General features: G+C 48.8%; 5 protein-coding genes across 13 annotated transcripts in view; 1 reads left to right on the top strand and 4 right to left on the bottom strand.

Moving 5' to 3' along the window:
• The window catches only part of LOC9634685 (protein ROOT HAIR DEFECTIVE 3 homolog 2), a 3,713-nt gene extending 1,314 nt beyond the window's left edge, over positions 1-2,399 (top strand). Inside the window, exons 9-21 of the mRNA XM_024671728.1 lie at positions 3-83; positions 138-206; positions 272-363; positions 416-494; positions 549-720; positions 769-893; positions 943-1,205; positions 1,255-1,351; positions 1,412-1,603; positions 1,656-1,760; positions 1,813-1,907; positions 1,956-2,052; positions 2,110-2,399. Of these exons, the coding sequence (XP_024527496.1) occupies positions 3-83; positions 138-206; positions 272-363; positions 416-494; positions 549-720; positions 769-893; positions 943-1,205; positions 1,255-1,351; positions 1,412-1,603; positions 1,656-1,760; positions 1,813-1,907; positions 1,956-2,052; positions 2,110-2,322 (1,680 nt within the window). The 3' untranslated portion in view covers positions 2,323-2,399. The remainder of the gene's footprint in view (positions 1-2; positions 84-137; positions 207-271; positions 364-415; positions 495-548; positions 721-768; positions 894-942; positions 1,206-1,254; positions 1,352-1,411; positions 1,604-1,655; positions 1,761-1,812; positions 1,908-1,955; positions 2,053-2,109) is intronic.
• Positions 2,356-5,114, bottom strand: LOC9634684 (pentatricopeptide repeat-containing protein At5g25630). 2 transcript variants are annotated; one of them, XM_024671652.1, is made up of 6 exons: positions 4,838-5,114; positions 4,704-4,777; positions 4,584-4,650; positions 4,398-4,530; positions 4,125-4,345; positions 2,356-4,067 (listed from the first exon to the last, which is right to left on the bottom strand). In XM_024671652.1, exons 3-6 carry the CDS (start codon positions 4,643-4,645, stop codon positions 2,396-2,398), a joined length of 2,088 nt encoding a protein of 695 aa, XP_024527420.1. In that variant the 5' UTR covers positions 4,646-4,650; positions 4,704-4,777; positions 4,838-5,114; the 3' UTR covers positions 2,356-2,395. The 2 variants fall into 2 exon arrangements, with proteins under 2 accessions (XP_024527420.1, XP_024527421.1); XM_024671653.1 differs by having other exon boundaries at positions 4,704-4,768.
• Positions 5,115-5,852: 738 nt separating this feature from the next.
• On the bottom strand, positions 5,853-7,084 carry LOC112345280. Of its 3 annotated transcripts, XR_002991995.1 has the most exons (7): positions 6,933-7,084; positions 6,803-6,878; positions 6,643-6,726; positions 6,314-6,586; positions 6,146-6,259; positions 6,017-6,084; positions 5,853-5,966 (listed from the first exon to the last, which is right to left on the bottom strand). XR_002991995.1 is itself a non-coding variant. In XM_024671656.1 (6 exons), the coding sequence occupies exons 1-6, from the start codon at positions 7,052-7,054 to the stop codon at positions 6,054-6,056; spliced, it is 696 nt and encodes a 231-aa protein (XP_024527424.1). In that variant the 5' UTR covers positions 7,055-7,084; the 3' UTR covers positions 6,041-6,053. The 3 variants fall into 3 exon arrangements, 1 of the variants encoding a protein (XP_024527424.1); XR_002991994.1 differs by having other exon boundaries at positions 6,017-6,259; XM_024671656.1 differs by lacking the exon at positions 5,853-5,966 and having other exon boundaries at positions 6,041-6,060; positions 6,126-6,259.
• A 717-nt stretch (positions 7,085-7,801) lies between these two features.
• Positions 7,802-11,519, bottom strand: LOC9634683 (FHA domain-containing protein DDL). Of its 6 annotated transcripts, XR_002991993.1 has the most exons (15): positions 10,384-10,517; positions 10,282-10,327; positions 10,159-10,229; positions 10,007-10,095; positions 9,710-9,919; positions 9,587-9,645; positions 9,429-9,519; positions 9,318-9,372; positions 9,155-9,263; positions 8,918-9,095; positions 8,766-8,859; positions 8,612-8,712; positions 8,489-8,559; positions 8,364-8,422; positions 7,802-8,272 (listed from the first exon to the last, which is right to left on the bottom strand). XR_002991993.1 is itself a non-coding variant. In XM_002966779.2 (14 exons), exons 5-14 carry the CDS (start codon positions 9,761-9,763, stop codon positions 8,101-8,103), a joined length of 1,095 nt encoding a protein of 364 aa, XP_002966825.2. In that variant the 5' UTR covers positions 9,764-9,919; positions 10,007-10,095; positions 10,159-10,229; positions 10,282-10,327; positions 10,384-10,517; the 3' UTR covers positions 7,802-8,100. The 6 variants fall into 6 exon arrangements, 3 of the variants coding, with proteins under 3 accessions (XP_002966825.2, XP_024527423.1, XP_002966824.2); XM_002966779.2 differs by having other exon boundaries at positions 8,489-8,712; XM_024671655.1 differs by having other exon boundaries at positions 8,551-8,712.
• Positions 11,520-16,253: 4,734 nt separating this feature from the next.
• LOC9631650 (probable glutamate carboxypeptidase LAMP1) lies at positions 16,254-18,992 on the bottom strand. The gene is made up of 11 exons (XM_024671620.1): positions 18,058-18,992; positions 17,938-18,002; positions 17,790-17,871; positions 17,650-17,733; positions 17,437-17,589; positions 17,319-17,381; positions 17,073-17,253; positions 16,931-17,019; positions 16,830-16,880; positions 16,581-16,778; positions 16,254-16,529 (listed from the first exon to the last, which is right to left on the bottom strand). Exons 1-11 carry the CDS (start codon positions 18,976-18,978, stop codon positions 16,332-16,334), a joined length of 2,085 nt encoding a protein of 694 aa, XP_024527388.1. The 5' UTR covers positions 18,979-18,992; the 3' UTR covers positions 16,254-16,331.
• Positions 18,993-19,056: the final 64 nt, after the last annotated feature.

Here is a 19,056-nt window from a genome sequence, read left to right as displayed (position 1 = left end):
CGGGATCGGGATTTCCTTTAAGTACACATGAAATATGGAAGGTCATCAAGGAAAACAAGGACTTGGATCTTCCCGCGCATAAGGTCCTTTAAGAAACGTCGGTGTTTAATTTTTAATGTCTAAAATTTATATTTCAGGTTATGGTAGCTACCGTGCGCTGCGAAGAAATTGCAAACGAGAAGTTTTTGGCACTTTCAGCTGATGAGGTACGAAGAAATGTTTTTTCATACTGTTTTGAAAAATCTTTTTGAAATACACTCGTTTTTATCAGGAATGGAGGGAGCTCTCTGAGGCTGCAAAGTCCGTTCCAGTTGCGGGATTTGGAAAAAGACTAGATTCATTACTGGATCAGTATGTTAGCTCGTAAGTATGCCCATCTTGCCCCGTTGTATGTAAGTAAATGTTTGTTTTTCAGGTACGATTCAGAAGCAGCATACTTCGATGCACAAGTTCGAGACCATAAAAGAGAATTCTTGATGAATCGAATCTTGGAGGTATTATGGTGCCAGGTTTACTTCTAAAACTGGTTTCATGTTGATTTGATGCAGCTTGTTCAACCGTCCTATCAAGCAGTTCTAGCTCACTATAGAGCGAAAGCGTTAGCAACCTTCAAGCAGGCTGCTGACGCAAGCTCCGCATCGTCGGAAACAGAAGGATTTGCAGCTGCAATAAGAAGATGCACTAAAGAATGTCTTGACGAGTTTGACCGCGGCTGCGAAGGTAATTTATTGTTGGCCAAATTCTTCTCATCTTGACAAAATGTTGCAGATGCAAATGTTAAACTTGCTGGTTGGGATTCTTCAAAGGTCAAGGAAAAGCTTCGTAGAGATGTAGATGCTCACGCATCCAACCTGAAAGCGAAACGGCTTGCGGAAATAGTGGGAAAGTCGGAGGTAACATCGAGGATTTTAATATCTTCAATTAACAGTATAAACTGTACAGCGGCAACTAGAGGACGTTTTGGGGAACTCTGTGTCAACATTACTAGATGCGGCATCATCAGATACTTGGCCGTCGCTGAGAACTTTGGTGGCTCATGAAACTAATTTGGCTAAAGACGCTTTACTGCAAGCTGTCTCGGGCTTTGAGCTAGATGCAGCGGAATTAAGGAGGATCGAAGAGGACTTTGTAGCTTTTGGGCGAAATGTGGTTGAGAAAAGAGCCAGAGAAGAAGCAAGTCAAGCTTTAATTCGCATGAAGGATAGGTACCGCCTTTTTAACTTTCTCTGTCGGTCTTATATGTTTGGATTACAGATTCAACACAGTTTTTAGCCACGATGAGGACTTGATGCCAAGGGTATGGACCGGTGAAGAAGACGTGAGAATGATCACGAAAGACGCTCGTTTATCGGTAATCGTTTTATGTTCGTTTCATCAACCACAGCACTAACAAACAAGTATATGATGGCAGGCTATTAAGCTTCTTTCTGTGCTATCTGTGATACGCTTGGAAGAAGATGCTTCTGATAACGTCGAGGAAACACTGACTGGGTTGCTCGGAGAAATTCCAGAACGCTTGCAATCTCCAGCTAATGCAACTGCAGTGGACAGGTCCTTGGCAACGTCAGCTTCCAGCGCGTTGGCTGCAAGTACCTGGGATGGAGTAAGCTGGGAGATCAAAAGCCTTTCTTCTAACTGCGAGATTACCTTTGCAGGTTCCATCGGAGAAAATGTTGTTGAGTCCAATAGATTGTCGAAATCTATGGAGACAGTTCAAAGCTGAGACTGAGTACACTGTCAGTCAAGCTCTAGCTGCACAGGTTGGTATTCTCAACCTTCTTGATTCATTTTCTCTTTCTTATATTTTCGCAGGAGGCAAACAAGCGCGGTGCTTCCTGGCTACCTCCACCCTGGGCGATTGTCGCCATGGTGGTTCTCGGATTCAACGAGTTCATGGCTTTACTAAGGTGATACATGGTCGCGTCATATATCTTTACTGAGATGTCTATACCCAGGAATCCTATCTACTTGGCAGTTGTCTTCGTTCTCTACTTGGTGGGTAAGGCCGTGTGGGTGCAACTCGACATTGGCCGTGAGTTCCAAAATGGAATGGTAAGTATTTTCCTTGTCTTCTAGATAGCCGAGTTCTCACGCTCGATGTTCTCTCAGCTATCCGGGATGATCTCGATCTCCACAAAGCTGCTCCCAACGTTCATGAACATAATGAAGCGCCTGGTGGAAGAGGGCCAGCAAGCAACCACGGGAAGCAGCGGCGTCTACCGTGAGGTCCCAATGGAAGAATTTCCATCCAGCAGCGATAGCTCGTCCTCGGAGAGCAGCAAAGCGCGACGAAGGCAGCAAGGTTTGTCCAAGCAGCATTGATTCTTACGTTTCGTTTTTGTTACTTGGCGAGTGTGTATAAATTGGATGATATATAGATGGATTTTTTTGATGATCAACACCGGATTGTTACCAAGAAGCGAGTGTCAAACACTTTCCTCCTCGTAGCGTCCACGACGCTGGCTGGAATGTATCTCCTCGCCAGGAGGTGATTGACGGCCACCATGGAGCACGCGACTTGGGGCCGGCTAGTTCTACTCCGGAGCTCCAGCATGAGCTGGGAAGACGAAGAAGACGTAGAAGAAGTTGACGAAGGTGGCGATGGCGAAGCATCCATGGAAGACGAAGACGATGGCGATGGCGAAGACGATGAACTAGTCAGGGGAAGTAACTGGCGAGAGCTCTGGCTGGAAGGAGAGAGCTGGCGACGACGATCCGACGCTAGAATCCTGTCGGTCTCGAATGGAAATCCCAAGGCACTCCACGCGCTAGCGATCATGTCCAGGCACTTGGAGTCGACTGGAAGCCCCGCGGCGGCCATGGCGGCGACCATCTCCTCGGCCTCGCGGGGCTGGCGGGCCTCGCAGAATCCCCACACCAGCGTCTGGACGGTGTTGAGATTGGGAGCCTCGCCTCTCTCGAGCATGAGCTCCAGCACTCGCAGCGCGTCGTCCATCCGGCCCATGCTACACCAGCCGCTGATGATAGTCGTGTACACCACCACGTTTGGAGCCACGCCGTGGAGGCTCATGTCCTGGAGCAGCGACTCGGCCTCGTGTGTTCTTCCGGATCGCACGTACCCCTTGGCCAGGATCGCAAACGCTCGCACGTCCGGCTTGACGCGATCCTGCTGCATCTCGAGCAGTATCGTCTGCGCCTTGTCCGCCATCCCGGCCGAGCTCCACCAGTTCATGATCGTGCTGTAGGTGGTCACGTCCGGCCTCACGCCGTTGGCCGCCATGAGATCCAGCACCATCTCGAGCTTTAGCTGCTGGTCGTTCTCCTGGCTCTGGAAGTCCTGCTGCTGCTGCTGCTGGGAGCTTTGCTGCTCGACGTAGCCTTTGAGCAGGGTGTTGAAAGCCACCACGTCTGGATGGAGGCCCTCGAACTTGAGGCGCGAGAGGAGCTGGAGGCCGCGCTCGGGCATGCCGTTTTGGCAGTAGCAGCTGATCAGGATGGCGTAAGTCCGCAGGTTGGGCTTCAGCCGCGCGTTCTTCATGTCGGCGATGAGGTCCTCCAGCTCCGCCACCCTGCCGGCGGCCGCGTAGGCCTTGGCGAGCGTGTTGTAAGTCACGGCGTCCGGTTGCATTCCAGCCGACTTGATCATCGCCACCACCCTCCACGCCTCCTCCAGCCGCCCCTCCCGGCACCACGCATTGAGCAGCGTGTTCATGGTTCGCAAGTTTGGCCTCGCGACCGGCTCAAGCCCGTCCTCGCTGCTCGGAGAGTTCCTCGTCTTGTTGAGGAGGTGAAGCACTAGCTGCTGCGCCTGTTCTGCCTGTCCTGCTACTCCGTAGCCTTTGATCAGAGTGTTGTAAGTGGAAGTGGTGGGACGGCAGTTTTTCTGTCTCATCTCTTGCACCACTCTCATGGCCTCCTCCATCTGCCCTTCGTTGCACCACCCGTTGATCACCGTGTTGAAGCATACGCTGTCGGGTGCTAGACCGTCCTCCTCTTCCATCTGTTTGAGAAGCTGCTGTGCCTCGCTCATCTTTTTCTCCGCCACCACCTCGGCTATGGCCACCGTGTAGCACTCGACGCTCGGCCGGTGGCCCTGCCTCTTTAGCCTGCGGAGATAAGTTCATTAGAGAGCTGAGAAATGTGGCAAATCAACTCTCTCCTACCGTTCAAACATCGCTCCTGCAGCCTTTTTCTTCACCTTGGCCTTCTGTTGCTTACCTCCGTTCGCGTAGTAAATCTTCATCAGCTTCGTTGCCTGCCGGACTGCCGAGCACTCCTTGCCTCCAAAGCAATCCTTGCACTGCTTGCCCTCCGAGCACATTCGGGCATTGTGCCACTGGCTGCCGCATTTCTCACAGCTGCTGGCGGTGCCACGAGAAAGCGTCTGTCCTGTCCTCTTGGATGATTAAGTCGTCCACTGGAATCAAACTACATACCAGGCTCTGCAACAATTTGCTCCACTTTGGAGATATCTCTTCGTGAGCCACGAGCGAGGCGTTGGCATCTACGACCGCCATCGCTACCTTCCTCTTGCTCCTCCCAGCCAAAACATTGTTAAACAAGAGTTCCCTGCCAGAAAAATTCTCAAGTTAATTCAAAACAGTGAGCTCCGACGTTACAACCTTATACTGGATCCAGGAAATAAAAGAATGTGTTCTCGCTGGCTTTCGCGAAAAAAATTCATGACACCTGAGAGAAAAAGGATCATCACACAGAATCCAGAAAGAAAAACACTTACATACCTCAATGGACATAAGCCACAGAGGCTTGATAACATTATAGCTCTGTACTCGAGCATGGATTATCGCTGGAAACTCTACCATTCGAATGAGCTACCTCTTTTCTAGCGCTCAGTGGAATGAAATCCATCGCTTACCTTGTCAAGCCGAGCTCCCTCCGGAATGACAATCTAGTGTCTTCGTCGCGCCCCAGCCAAGCATCGCGCTATCGACCGCCCTAAAGAAATACTATCGTTCTCATAAACCCTAAATTCAAAAGCGTTTACCGCCAAAGCAAACACTAAATCAAGGTGGTGACGTGGCGCCCGTGGAGTCACTCTTTTGCTCGTTGTCGGTTGCCGCTAAGTTACTTGCGTATGTGGCCCCTTGCGCATCGTAAGAAAGAAAGAATTTTCTTTGCTACTTTTTCGTGGCTCCAAACAGGATTAAAATCAAGAGCTTCCATCAATCTTTTTTGCTCAAACTTTGACAAGCTCTGATGATCGAGGACTGTTGGAAGTCACCTCTGCAAAGAACACACGATTGCATAAATCCTGGAAAACAAAAAGATCACACCTTTCTCAAAAGGAGCTGATGCCACTGCTCGAAGATACGAGATAAGCTCTGCCTGTGCTTGGATCTCCAGCTCCTGCAGAACGAGTTGATGTAAATCTCTTAGAAAATGCTTGCAACGCTGACCTGTTGGTAGCACTTTTTCTTGAGATCACTGAACGCGGCTGCTAGTTTGTGTTCCTTGTGAAGTAAATCGAGCTGGATTGGACCACCAACTTTGGATCCAAGTTGGACAGGTCCCGTTATCTGCAAGCTCAGTAAAATGTTAATTCCTTAGCAGTGCATTCGAAAAAAGTTCGGCACCTGTCGATATGATTCTACTTCGAGCCGTAATGCAGTTATCAATCTGTCATCGTTTTCACTCTTTCTGACAAGCACGGCCATCTTCTCTTTAGCAGACCGGATCTGGAAGACGTTTTAAAGGACGGGTGAGAAAGGTTAGAAGCACGGTAGTAACTGAACCTCGTTTTCGAGATAGTTCCTCCTTGCTATCATGCCTTCCAGCTTCCGTTGTTGACACGCTAAATCTTCTCTCAGTGCCTGGGGTATTTTAAACCAGTCAAGACAGACGAAGATTATATACATTACCAAATATTCGATTGCCAGCTTCTCAAACTCTTTCCTGCGCGCAGCATGGAAAGCTTCAATTTGAAAACGCTGAAACTCTTCGGACTCCGACCGGTGCAGCTTTGCTTTTAGCTCGCGCACTTTGTCCTGATGAAAGAGGTAAGATTAGCGCACAGCCATGTCAATTTCTGATTTACCTTGAGAAGAGAAATCTGCTGACTTCGGCCTTTCCATTCACCGCCTTCTTCCAAAACCTTGTTCAACACTTAACACCAAAGAGCATCTTCAGGATCGAAGAGATCATACCGATGTGCAAGTGCAAAGACCTTTGCTACAGGTATGTGTTCGCCAACTTCACGTTGCAGCGCGTAGCGAAGCTTAGAAACCTCCATTGTGAGGCCTGTGTGTACAGATTGGGCCTCGGCAAGCTTGAGGGCAACCTGAAAGAAAAAGTGACAATTAGAAACTAAAAAAAACAGTGCAAAGCTACACACCTGATCGAATTTTTCCTTCCACGGTTCTTCAGGTGTTGCAATCTCGGCTTTGGCTTCTTGTATTGATTCCTCTACAGTCCCTTGTTGTTCTCCCTGTTGTCCTTCCGGTTGCTCTGATTTCTTTTGTTCGTCTTGTTGTTGTGCGTTCTTAACACCATCTGCCGGATTGGTTTGCTGAGACACTTCTGGATTTGTTTGTTCGGGAACTTCTGCATTGGTTTTCTGGAGAGTTTCAGCATTGCCTTTGTAGAGTTTGTTCCTTCTTTTCAAGACCTGCACAGGACAGATAGAAAAGGTATTTAAAGAACAGGCACAAAACAAGACAATACCTCTTGCTGCAGTTGCCCGACTTGAAACTTAAGCTTGGACGAGGAATTTCTCTCTCGCTCATATGCCAGGTTAAGCTCCCGATTCTGCATTAGCACTCCCTTCTAATTAGAAGAAAGCGCAGACGAGCTTGAAGAAGCGAGAGTTAGAAAAAAACTCCACCTTCTTGAAGAGCTCCAAAATCTTGGCGTCCCGAAGGCTGTGGCCCTCTCCATCCACCAACGCCTCCAACAGATGCCTGGAAACCCAGTGTAACCACGCGCGACAGACTTACATTCCCGATTTCACTCACTTTAGATGGAAGATGTCGCGCTCTTGCGCTTCAATCTGCTTCCGCAGGGCGATCTTGGGATCCTCCTTCACTTCCTCTGGCGGCGGCGGCGGGGGCTCCTCGCCCTTGGGCTTGGGCGCCATGAAGAACAAAGTAACGAACTAGCCCTAACATTCAAAAGTATGCACGTGTCAACTGTCTTCTTCAAGACACGTGGAGGTAGTATTCGCCGCCACGTAATTTAATGTCAGCCGCACGTCATCAACGGCCAGGATAAAGCCATTTGGCACGGTGCTATTTGGCGCTATAACCTTCTTCCTCCTCTTTCTCCTCTGCTTATAGTTCGCGACTTCTTCTTGTCGATCCGGATAGAACAATCTACCGATCACGCTCCAAGATCTGGGTAAATCCTTGCTCGCTCGGCTACAATGCCTTCATCGGCGTCCCAATCGCCATCACCGACGCTGCCGCTCTTGCTCTTGCTCCTGGTGCTCTTCATGGCAGTGGGTCCTTGGTTCATGAGCAGCCAGCCGGCGGTGGACGAGGCTATGACCAGAATGAGGCGATCCAACGGGCGGGCGATGTTCCCCGCGGAGGTGCTCATCCTCATCCCCGCGATCATCCTCATCCTCTTCCAGTTCTACGGCGCGTACGAGAATTCCCTCCGAGTCACACACTGGCGATTGCCCGAATTCAAGATGAGCGATTCCTTCGTGGCGCTCGCGGGCTTCCTCGTCGTGGCAATTGCGCTCTCGTGGATGCGCTCCAGCGTCAAAGAGATGCTCTAGAGAGCACGGGTACGGACACTCTTTTTTTTCCTCTCTAGTGCTTTGATCCGCTTTAGTCAGTATCACTAGGCCTACAAAGTCGAAGATGCGCTGTACAAAAGCTCTTACTTTCTCCACAGGGGTAGACATGTTTGGAATAGTTATCCTGCCAGGAAAAAACCGTAGAAATGTGTACACGAAATGTGCTGTAAAAGAAAGAAAGAAAGAAAGAAAAAAAAGAAAAACGAAAGCCTTCCACTGGTGGGAGATTTAGACAAGAGAATCGAATCACTCGACTTTGCAAACTTCTGGAAGAAAAAGCGAGATGTCCTCTGTGAGACTAATCCTCTCAAACTTGTAAACTTCTGGCAGGAGAGAGAGGAAGAGCTTGGGAGTGTAGAGCAGCGACAACTTAGCTGAGCTTATTGCCAAGACAATTCTTCCGCCGAGAGTGACTCGGGCGACTTGGATCCCAGTTGAGTCACGAGGCCGGATCTTTCAGCGCGTGCTCCAGATGGTGCTTGAGCGGGGACCGGACCGGAGGTGGCCCCGTATGTGGCTCGATTGTGTGGACGCTCCGGGCTGCCGACAGCACTGCGCGATGATCCAGGCAAACAGGAAAACAAAAAAAACAATGGTGAAAACCACGAGCTGGATAAACTTATCGCGAGAGAGCAAACAGTACTTTGTAGCCCCTCGAGGGAAGCTTGTCAAATTCGGCGACTGTGGAACGGACGCTCCGGTCTGCGACAACAACAACAACATATTTGAATCTGTAAGCTTTCGGGACAGACACTTTTGATCGATTACCTGTTGAAAAGAGTAGAACTTAGATAAGGTATGTGTGCGCTTAGTGCTGTTTAGTTGATCACCTTGTAACACTGGAGAAACGCGAGGCGTGATCGACGAGGACAAGTTTGAAAGCGCACTTACATTCTTGAACATGTTCGTGATGCTTCGCCTCGCGTCAGTTTGATGCTTGCCTTCGGCAGTGGGACCGATGCTGACTTGACGTAATGGAGGGGTATCGGCCGCTACAAATGAAAAGTAGAGACTTAGCGAGACGAGAAAACGAAAAAGAGCCTACTTTGAAAGACAGCCCAATCCTGGGACTCCCTGTGAGAGGTCGTGTTGAACGGTGATTCTTTTGGTGGTGGAGCAGTCACTGTTGCTGGTGGAGGCTGGAAAAAAAACAAAAGAAGAAAAAGTTGGCTTGGCATGGCACAAAGGAATTCTTACAGCAAATCTTGGAGGACTTGATGCAGAAGCCACAATATGCTGCGGACCAGCGATTTGCGGATTTTGATTTGGACTCCCGCCTCTGGGAGCAGCTCCCAAGCTTTCGATGGTTTCGTTTGAAACAGCGGCCGGTTGGGGCTGAGGAACACCTTTGGCTGCAAAACGCTTGTCATCGTACCTGCATCCACACAAAAGTTTTGCTTGCTGAGTGGCAAGGATATGTGAGTACCGACGTACTTGGCACGCGCAAATGCTTCTAGTCCTGCTCGATCGTTTTCTTGAGGGCGCTTGAAATTTTGTGGCAACTCTGATTCCCAATACTTGTTCGCTCTTACATTCCCCATATCTGATCATCAAAATTGCAATTTCTTTGCAGTCGAGCAAAAAAAACAAGCTCTACCGTGCATGAACTTGACTTGTTCCGGCAGCCATGTATCAAGAGTAGTCGATCGCACCTGGAATATGAACGATTACTACAAGGTTCAAGAAAGAAAAGAGATAAAGGTGTCACCTTGGAAATGTGAACTCCCAGACCCCGATGAATTCCAGAGCATTGAATACAGATAAAAATTCCAAGGTTGATGCTCGCCCACCTCGGGCTCCTACAATGCCATTTTGTCAAATCGGATCACACAAGCGAGCAAAAAGAATGTATTTTTTCCTACTCACTTGCTTCGACAATCAGCACATTCCCTGTTATCTGGCAATTTCATCAAAGCCTCCAAGATCTGAGTAAAAAGAAAAAAAGAAAGCAAACGAAAATCCAGCGATTGGAAGGAAGAATTTTAGTACCTTCTTGTGCTTCTCGTTTTGCTCCTTGCTGACCGTCACTTTGTCATTGGACATGGCTTCTCGCTGCTCTCTTTTTTTCTCATGGAAAGAGAAAAAATGGGGGAGATGAATAAGAATGGAGACCTAAATTGAGGTGACCGCAGGATTCGAACGCGGGCATCAACACCTGGCGGTCCGATCGAACGCTCACCACAGCCGTTGGATGGAATCCTATGGGAGAAAAAAAGGAAAACAATTCAATGGACATCGTGCTGAAAAGAAGACAAACGCACGATTTCGCGAAGTGAAACAGCTTACATTGCTTCTCTTCTTCGCGAAGATGTTAGAAAATTTGGCTTAGAGACGTTATCTATGCTGAGTTTTCGTGAAGAAGAACGTACTCGCGGCTGGAAAGACGAGGAAAAACGATTAAAAACGAGATCTACATGATGAAACAAAGCCAAACCAACCTGCTGTTGCCAAACTTGAGAGTGTCCTTCTCAAAAAGTTCGTAGTAACGTTGAGGCTCGATCGCTTCTCCCTGCGAAAGCAAGTCAGGGACAGTTTGAAACGAAACAATGGCTTCGACTTACATTCAAGAAGGTTTTGTTGGTACTTCCCAGATCCATGACGTAGGGCCTGGAACGATGAAGGGAAATGAGAAAGATGTAGCGCTAGCCTTGAGATTTCGTTACCTGATCTTTTTCGACATAAGTCCGTCCACTTCTTTCTCGATGAGCCTGTACTGGATGACCGCGTGCTGCTTGCTGCAAGAGGGATGATCGATCGGAATGTCTGCAACCTTTCTTTCTCGTCCAAACAGATAGCAACTCTGCCGATGTATGAAAAGCGGGTCTGCTCGGGAAGATCACTCAGATCATTCACATGAAAATCGAGAACAAATACAAAAGCTTTACCTTCCAAAGGCGCTCCGTCTTTGAAAACGTAGAGCCTCCATCGGACACTGGGCTGGCGAGCCTCGGGAGGCTCCGTAAACTGCAACGCAATACCTGTTGGAAACTAGATATCAGAAAGCAGAAACAAAGGAAAAACAAAGGAGATCTTACCACTGACTTTGTTGGTCTCAGCTGCGAGCTTCCCAGTGTACTCAAACGAGGCCTTTTCCTGCATTGAAACAAGGATGAAGCATCGCAGCGCAGCTCTTTGGATCTGTCCTACCTTTGCTTGTTCCTTGGCCTCCAAAGCAGCTTCTGCTTGCTCCATGAGCGCTATACTATCGTCCTTGCTGCTACAATCCAAACACGGTAAAGAACCAAAAGAAACAAGAGAAAACTCAAAGCCATACCTGCGAGGGATCTCTTTCGCTTCATCCCCATCTCTATCCTACACGCACAAAACACCCAGTAAGCATTCGAAGCATTCGCAAGATCGAAAGAGAAAAAGGCCCGATAGAAATCACCAGACACCTCGTTCTCAATGTCCCCCGGCTCCACTTTGACACGCTTGCTACTCAAATCCTCCATCGCCGCTTCATCGCCACGCTCCCTTTTAAACACATTCTCTACACTCCTGGGCTCCTTTGCTTCATCCTTGACTCTAGTTCTCGTTTCCCATTTCTCTCGCTCTTCCCTGTCACTAGACCTCTCTCTCCCCCCACGCCTAGCTCCATCCCTGCCATCGTCCTCGCTCCTACCTCTCACAGCAGCCTCATCCCTGTCCGAATCCCTTGCTCTTCCACGCCCGTCACGCTCGCCATCTCTGTTCCGGCTGCGCCCATGCTCCCTACCTCGGCGATGGGCGTCCCCTTCGCTCCGCCGCGACCGCTGTACTCTTGGACTCGCCATGCTCTATCTTGCCCTAAAATAACGCATCTTCGAGAATATTCGTAGATAGAGTAGATTTTCTTTTTAGGGCTTGCAATGCGCATAAATTTGCGTCCAATAGATTCCCTGTAGGCCTTGGTGCCGGATAAAGAAAGAATTGCATCGCATTGTTTCAGTGTCCTATGTGGAATCTAAGGTCTTGCCTGCAACTTACGTTTCCAGCAAGGCATCTAGGCATATATATACAAGAAATCGTGCCTGATCAATTTCATCGTTTTTGTTGGAGCGTAGGTTGATGGCGTCAGCAGAGAACGCGCGTGGTGGTAGTGGTGGTGGTGCTGGTAGCGCTCAGTCTGGCGGAGGCGATGGTGGTGGTGGTGGTGGCGCTCCCGCTCCCGCTGCCCCCTCCTTGTCGAATAGCGTTGCGACGAAACGAGCCCCAAAGATCCTGTCCTCAACGCATGTTGAAGCACGTAAGTGATGCTTTCAGGACTGTGTATGTAGACATTACCTTTGCTCCTTCAGATCAATTTCGACCGATTCTCATGGATAGCAGCCCTGAAGAAAGATTGATGGACCTGATCAATAACAAAGACTGGGATGGTCATACTGTCTATGACAGGCAGAAATGTATCTTCACAACTGCACTATATCTCGCTGCGGAGGCTGAGAACACTTCTGCAATATCCTGGTTGCTCGAATGGTCTGAGATCACTAAGGTAAACGACATCTTAGAAGCAGATTCATCCAATGGTAGCACCGCTCTACATGGAGCTGCCACTGTTGAAAACCCTGCCATTGTTAAACAACTGCTACAAGAGCTGAGGGATGCAAAGCAAGTTAATGTCGTTGATAAAGATGGCAATACTCCCTTGCACACTGCTGTGAAACGACAGAACCTGAAAGTGATACAAGCGCTCTTATGGAATGATGCGGATCCATGCCAAAAGAATATCAAGGGGGACGCGCCGTTACACATTGCAGTAAAAAAAGGTGCCAACCTTGAAGTTCTGAAGAAGTTGCTCTACCACGTAGCCGAGGTGGACACCCCTGACTTGGAGAAGGGCCAGACTCTTCTGCACCTTGCAGTCCTGCAGATGATAAAGGAGTTGGAGTTAAAGGAGGAGTTACACATAAGGCAGCAGGAGCTTTCCCGTGTGGAACGATATCTAGAAGAGGAGCTTTCCCTTGTGGAACAACATCTACACGAGCAGCAGGACATGATTGTTCTGTTGATTGCCAAAGGTGCTGATCCGTGCCGAAAAGACAAGGAGGGAGCGTCTTCGTTGCACCTGGCGTTACAAGGGAATGAGTCGGTTTTTCAACTGCTACTGCACACAGCCTTGAAGCCACGATTCCAAAAGGCTTGCTCAGTGGAACATATCACGAGTAAGTCGTAGAGAGTAAGTCCTTCTAACATCTGAAATTTTTGGGCAGATGCCTTGGAGGAGCTGCGGATCCAAGAAGGTGGAGATTTTAGTGACAAACTGGAAGCTCTAAAATATGGTTGGAACATCCACAATGTTTATGCTGACAAAACCGCACTACACCTTGCAAGTGAATTTGGAAATGTAAGTCTGGTGAAAGCGCTGCTGAACCTCCATGAAAAAAGTAAAATTGACGTACGGAAGCAAGACGAACTCGGCAACACTGCTCTTCATTTCGCTGCTTCGAATTGTGTTGGGTGTTTGGAAATCGTAGCAGGGGAGAGCCCTTTGCATCTTGCTGTTGGCCAAGGGGAAGTCACAATCGTCACAGCATTACTGGAAGCAGGTGCGGAGATTGACAAAAAGAATAAGCTTGGGCACACTCCTTTGCATTATGCTGTTGGACAAGCCAGAGCTGACATTGCTCGCAAATTACGCGACAAAGGTGCTGATTTTCGCTTAGAAGATGAGACAGGAGCTGGAGTATTGCACTTTGCTGCTAGAGGAGGGGGTAAAGATATCTTCGCGTTGCTGGATCCGAACGGCCCGGAAGTGAACCGAGCTACTAAAGCAGGTCTGACTCCGTTGCACTTTGCTGCCTGGAATGGGAACACTGTTGCACTCGAGTGGTTGCTGAAAATTAACGACATCAAGCTAGATGCGGAGGACAAGGTTGAGAAAGGACTGCCATGGCATTGGGCGGCTATGGGTGGCAACATAGACTGTCTTGACATACTCATATGTGAACATGTGAAAAGAAAGATACAGGTGTTTCCAGGAAGTCACGAGGACTGGCAGCGGGCATTCCAGCGTATTGAAGATCATGGTCAAGCCGACATAATTGATTGGGTGCCGTGGACTTTCCTGGGCAGGGATGGAGTGTTGGAGCCTGGTATATTGTCGTCTGCTGTTGCATATGGAGACAGTATAACGAATGGGCTCTTAGCGAAGAAGTTGGGTACAAGAGAAACTGGGTCAGGGCCAGAGGACTCTGTTCATGACCTTGTGGAGGAATCACGGCTACTGGAATGGGCTGCTTTGAGTGCCACTACCAGAAGCACAGAATTCGGTGGCAAGGGCCTGTTCAACAGAGTAAAGCCTGTGATGGAGTTCATGATGAAGAAGTACACCAACGTGAAAGGAATCAATGATCAACTCAGGTTAGCTTTTAAGATTGCTTTCTTGCATGGAGAACAGGATGAGGTGCGGGGAAGGGAGACCTTCGCAACCTGCATGGCAAAGTGCTTCACCCAGGAATTACCCGATATGATCAAGGAAGCTGTGTGGAAGAAACTGGACATTAACTTTGAAGACAAATATCGAAAATTGCCAAGCAAGTACAAGGATGCCTTCGACGACGTGAGTGGGCTGGTGAAAGATGTGCCTGTGGCTTATTGGGAGGCAAAACTCGAAGAAGACAGAAGCAAGGACTTGGAGGCCATCTCGCAAGAGAACATCTTGGAAAAGAAATATAACGACGAAGAAGGACATAGGAGGAAACGGCTGGCTCAACGTTTGAAACAGTTGTCGGAAAAGTTCATCAAAGATTATCCCAACGACACAGGCCACCGGACAGGTCGGACTGCTTTGCACTGGGCTGCCATCTTCATGGAGCGCGAGACAGTGGTTACCTTGTCTCGCAAAGGCTGCAAACCAGACGTCTGCGATAACTTCGGCAAGCCACCTTATTGGGACGCACAATGGGTGGGTGAGAAGGATGCTGTCATGCTGAACTGCCTCAAGTGGGGCAGCTATACTGAGAGCTTGCACAAGGACCGGCAGATGTTCGTGGATGGCTTAAACGCAATACTGGTTGGATCAGCTCTCATTGCCAGTGTCACGTTCGGAGGCTTATTGAATCCGCCACTGGGGTACAAACTTAAGTTCAAGGACAGGGAGTATGTGTCCATCGACAGACCAGGTGTGGTTGTGTTCTGGGTTGCCAACAGTTTGTCCTTCTTTTTCGCCATGGCCAGTGCTCTGGCAGGAGTCACCGGGGTCCTGCCTTCTCCCGACAAATTCAACCTGACACTCCTTCGCCGTCTCCGACACATACTCATTGCCGCAGCAGTCATGCTCGTCATCTCCATCATCTTCGTCCTCGTGGGATTTGGAGCCGCAGGATTCTCAGCATTGCCACCTTCGGGAAAGTACCCGACCAGCATGATCGCCACTGCTGTCCCCGGGGGTTTGGTCTGCTTAGCTCCTCTCTGCACGTTCATCTACGCAGTTTACAACCTGAATTCCCGGAAGCTCAGGTTCTTCGACTCGCAGCTCAGCAAAGCAGGTCAGGGGAGCGACGGTCAGAAAAATACCATCTCGAAGCTTGTTGATGCTCTGAAACGGTGCTTTAAAGTGCAAGATCATTCGGAGGTTGGGGGCATAAGTTTCGGCAGTCAAACGCTTGAAGAGCTTCTAAGCTCTCAGGGTTCACCTCAGAGACGGAAAAGGTATGCGCGTGGTCAGCGACCTTGGGAAGATGGTTTGGATTCCCTGGTTCCGGATGGTAAGACTGAAACGGATGGTCAGACGGATGGTCAGACTAAAACGGATGGTCAGACGGTCATAACAGTAAACCCAGGTCCCTGAACCGAATCTTGTGCTCAAGCTGAAACATTTCGAAATGCTCATCCGCTGCTCGATCAGACCATCACATCGAATGTATATCAGTGTGAACACTAAGATTATTTACAGAAAAGCTTTACCGTCCAAAGACGTCTGTGAGCCTCCATCGGACACTGGGCTGGAGAGCCTGAAGCTGCGTTGGGCTAGAAATCAGAAGAACGTGAGATCTTACCGCTCACTTTATTGGTCTCAGCTGCAGTGAAACGACCTTCTCCTGCATTGAAACAAGGATAAGCATCGCCACGCAGCTCTTTGGATCTGTCTTACCTTTGCTTGCTCTTTGGCCAAAGGAGCTATAGGCGCTATCCTATTGTCCTAACATCCGAGCAAGGTAAGAACCAACAGCACGAAACAATTAAAAAAATAAAAAAAAATCCATCCTCTCCCTAGTGAGCGCACGAGGCAAAATCCTTAACCACAACAGCTCAAAATGGAAGAGATGACACACCATTAGACGTGACGAAAAGATCTTTCTTCTCTTCCACAGCAGCTCCTCTTCCTCTCGCCAATGTTCCGCCAGATCTTGTTTGCCAGTCTGAAGGGCCGAGCCACTTCCATTTGAGCCCACACCTTAGCAACTTCCTTATCCATTTTGCTAGCTGAAACCCGCTAGACTTGAAGACGCTCGTTAGTGAGCTCCACTGCTCTAAACCCTTAAACTTTGTCCTTAATCACCCTTACACCAGCACAGTCTGATCATTGACTATTTTGACCATGCCGTTGACTATATTCAATGCAATGTGGAAAGGATAGGATAAATACCGAGAGCAACGCACGGTTCAACTGCCATGATTCTCTCAGGACCATTTAGGAAAATATATCACCTTTTATGACATTCGCGGCACACTGGATAGCTCTCGAAGCTCTCCATATTTCATGTTGCAAGTCTTGTTTTAAAGCTTTAAGCTCTTCTTTGTCCTCACCCACAGCCATCTTCGATATAACGTCCGCAATAGCAGGGAATGTCGAGGTACCATAGACATTTGTTTGAGTTGGGCCATAGATCTACACAATTCACAACATCAAAACTCTTACAATCAGATAAAATGCACTCACCAAGTGTTTGAACCATGGCTTCCCTGGAAGGCCTTCGCCATCTAGAAAACAGCGCTCTCCAAGCATCAAAATATCATTTTTACTTCTGGGCGCAGTGAAAGAAGGGATCTTGGACGCAAGTTCACGAAGTTGATCCACCGCAGAATGAAGTGGGAAGAAATTTACGTCGTGTGACTTGCTGAGGCTAAGTATATTAACCTGGAAAAACCGATGAGACCAAGCGAAAGAAGAAAAAAGAGAAAAGCTTACTGGATGACCCGAAATAAGCAGGAACCTGGCCTCCAAATCCTTTACAGCGACCTTTAAGAAACAATCCAACTCATGAAAAGCAATGGTATAATCGCTAGTACCTCGAACACGTTTGCATACGAGACATAGTTGAAAGGCAAGATCGTGTCCATGGCCAAGCGCCTCGCAAGCAGTCCCCAGACTTTCACCACTAGTACCAAAGCCTCGAAATCTTATAAAAAGGAATCAAAAGCAAAGTTTCACCTGTTGCATGGCGATGAAACTCAGGGTCTCCAAAGTTTTTCATCCAGTTGTAATTGTCATAGAGTGAATGATACACGGGAAAATCTGAGTTTTTTTCTTCGTACGTCATGCTGGTGGAGGGAATTCCTGCGTGCTGCAAGAATGGAGCGTAGTCGGAGCTACCACCGCCCAGCCTCCCGACCTGAGTCCATCAAACCATTAATACGGAGCGGAGGAGATGATAATGATAAATTTTTTGTCTCTTACACAATCGTTTGATTTTCCACACCACGAGTCAAATATGGTTCCATTTGAGTCTGGATCTTTCACCTTGAGAGAACCAAAATGCCATGAGCTGCAAAAAGAAATGGTAAGATTTGCATACCATTTTGGTGACTTCGAATAAAAGGTTGTCAAGCTGAGGCGTAGCAGACGCTGAGAAAGAACTGCCTGTTACTGCTTCATCCACGTTTAAATAAGCCACCGCTCGAGCCTTAAGCATGGCCAAATTGTCCTCGACCCACTCTGTAGAACCAGTCTATTAAGAGAGGAAATTTTTATGAGTAAACACGAAGGTAATAGAGATACAAAGGATTACCAGGCTGTACTCTTCGGCATCCCAGCTGCAAAATACGATTGTTCTCGCTGGTTTTCTCAGAAACTGTCCAAAGATGCGAGCTATCTAAAAACTCGCAAAAACATGAAAAGTTTCTTTGAGGAATAACATGAAAGCTTTACCTCCAAAAGGCAGGCAGTTCCGCTGTTTGGATCGCCGGCTCCATACGTCCAAGCGTCTCGGTGATTCCAAAGAAGCACATATCTATGTGTCAAAGCTTTAGAAAAAATACGAGAGAAAACAAGACTAATTTGAAGCTCGAAAACTCACCTATCTTTCTCAGAGCCTTCTATGATTCCAAAAACGTTACGAATTGTCGCAGTGGTCAGGTTAGCCTGCCAGGAAGTACGTAGTGCTCAAAAGCTTTAATATTTTTTTTGCAGAAGTTACCTCGTAGCGAAGATCAAGTTTCACAGGTCCTTTCCCAGCTCGATACGCGTCCACCGCAAGTCCTCCTTGCCAGGAATCAGGAGCAACAGGGCCTCCCAGCGCCTCGATGATTGGAAGAGCGTCGCGAGCGGAGATTGGCAGCGCCGGGATCGCTGGAACTCCCAGCCTTGTCAAGTTGGAAGCGTCCAGTCTCTCGGAAAGCTTGCTACTCGGCCACCCCGGCGTGAGAGGATCCCCGGGGTCCTGGATCACGGAGCCTCTCTGGACTCCACTTGGAGGCAACCATCGCGAGAATGGATAGTAGCCTTCAGTGGTAGCGTTCGTGGCGTAGTCTCGAGGATCCGGATACAAAACCACGGCCACCGCGCCTTCCTCCTGCGCGTTAAACACGATATCCCCTCGAAAGCTCTTGCCAAGCCTGGCGATCACCACGCTCCCTCTCACCTCCACTCCCAGGCTCTTGAGCTCGTCAAAATCGGATTTTTGGCCGTAGTTTGCGTACACCACCTCGGCAAGAGCTTCCCCAGACGGCGAGTAAGCGAAGAAAGTTGGAATGACTCCAGAGGAATCGCCATCGCCATCCACGGTCTCTTCGTCTAGAGCCAAGCTGAGTGACGAGTTGCTTGGGTAGACCACGGACAACGATCGCTTCAATGGATACGAGACGAGTACCTCGTAGTCGACCGTGCGCGTCGAGAGCCCAAACTCGCGGAATCTCTCCTCGACGAACTTGGCAGTAGCAAACCCCTGCGGCGTCCCTGCGACGTGGGGGTGGAGCGTGAGATTGTGGAGGAAGGCGGCGATGGAGCGAGTGCTAACTTGGGTCACGAAGAACCAAGCCGGAAGCGAGCTTAGGTAGAGATTGATCGCGATGATCGCGACGAGCAGCAGTAAAATGTGGGTGGCGAGAGTGCCAAACATCTCTTTCTTCGAGCTCGTACTTAAAAATCTTCTCTTCTCTCGCAAGAACCCTACCTGATAGTGGGATCCAAGTCATAT

The sequence above is a fragment of the Selaginella moellendorffii genome, unplaced genomic scaffold (assembly GCF_000143415.4).
Source record: "Selaginella moellendorffii unplaced genomic scaffold, v1.0 SELMOscaffold_8, whole genome shotgun sequence".
Lineage (NCBI taxonomy): Eukaryota > Viridiplantae > Streptophyta > Lycopodiopsida > Selaginellales > Selaginellaceae > Selaginella > Selaginella moellendorffii.
The sequence above is the reverse complement of the archived record's forward strand: the minus strand, read 5'-3'. Positions and strand labels throughout refer to the sequence as shown.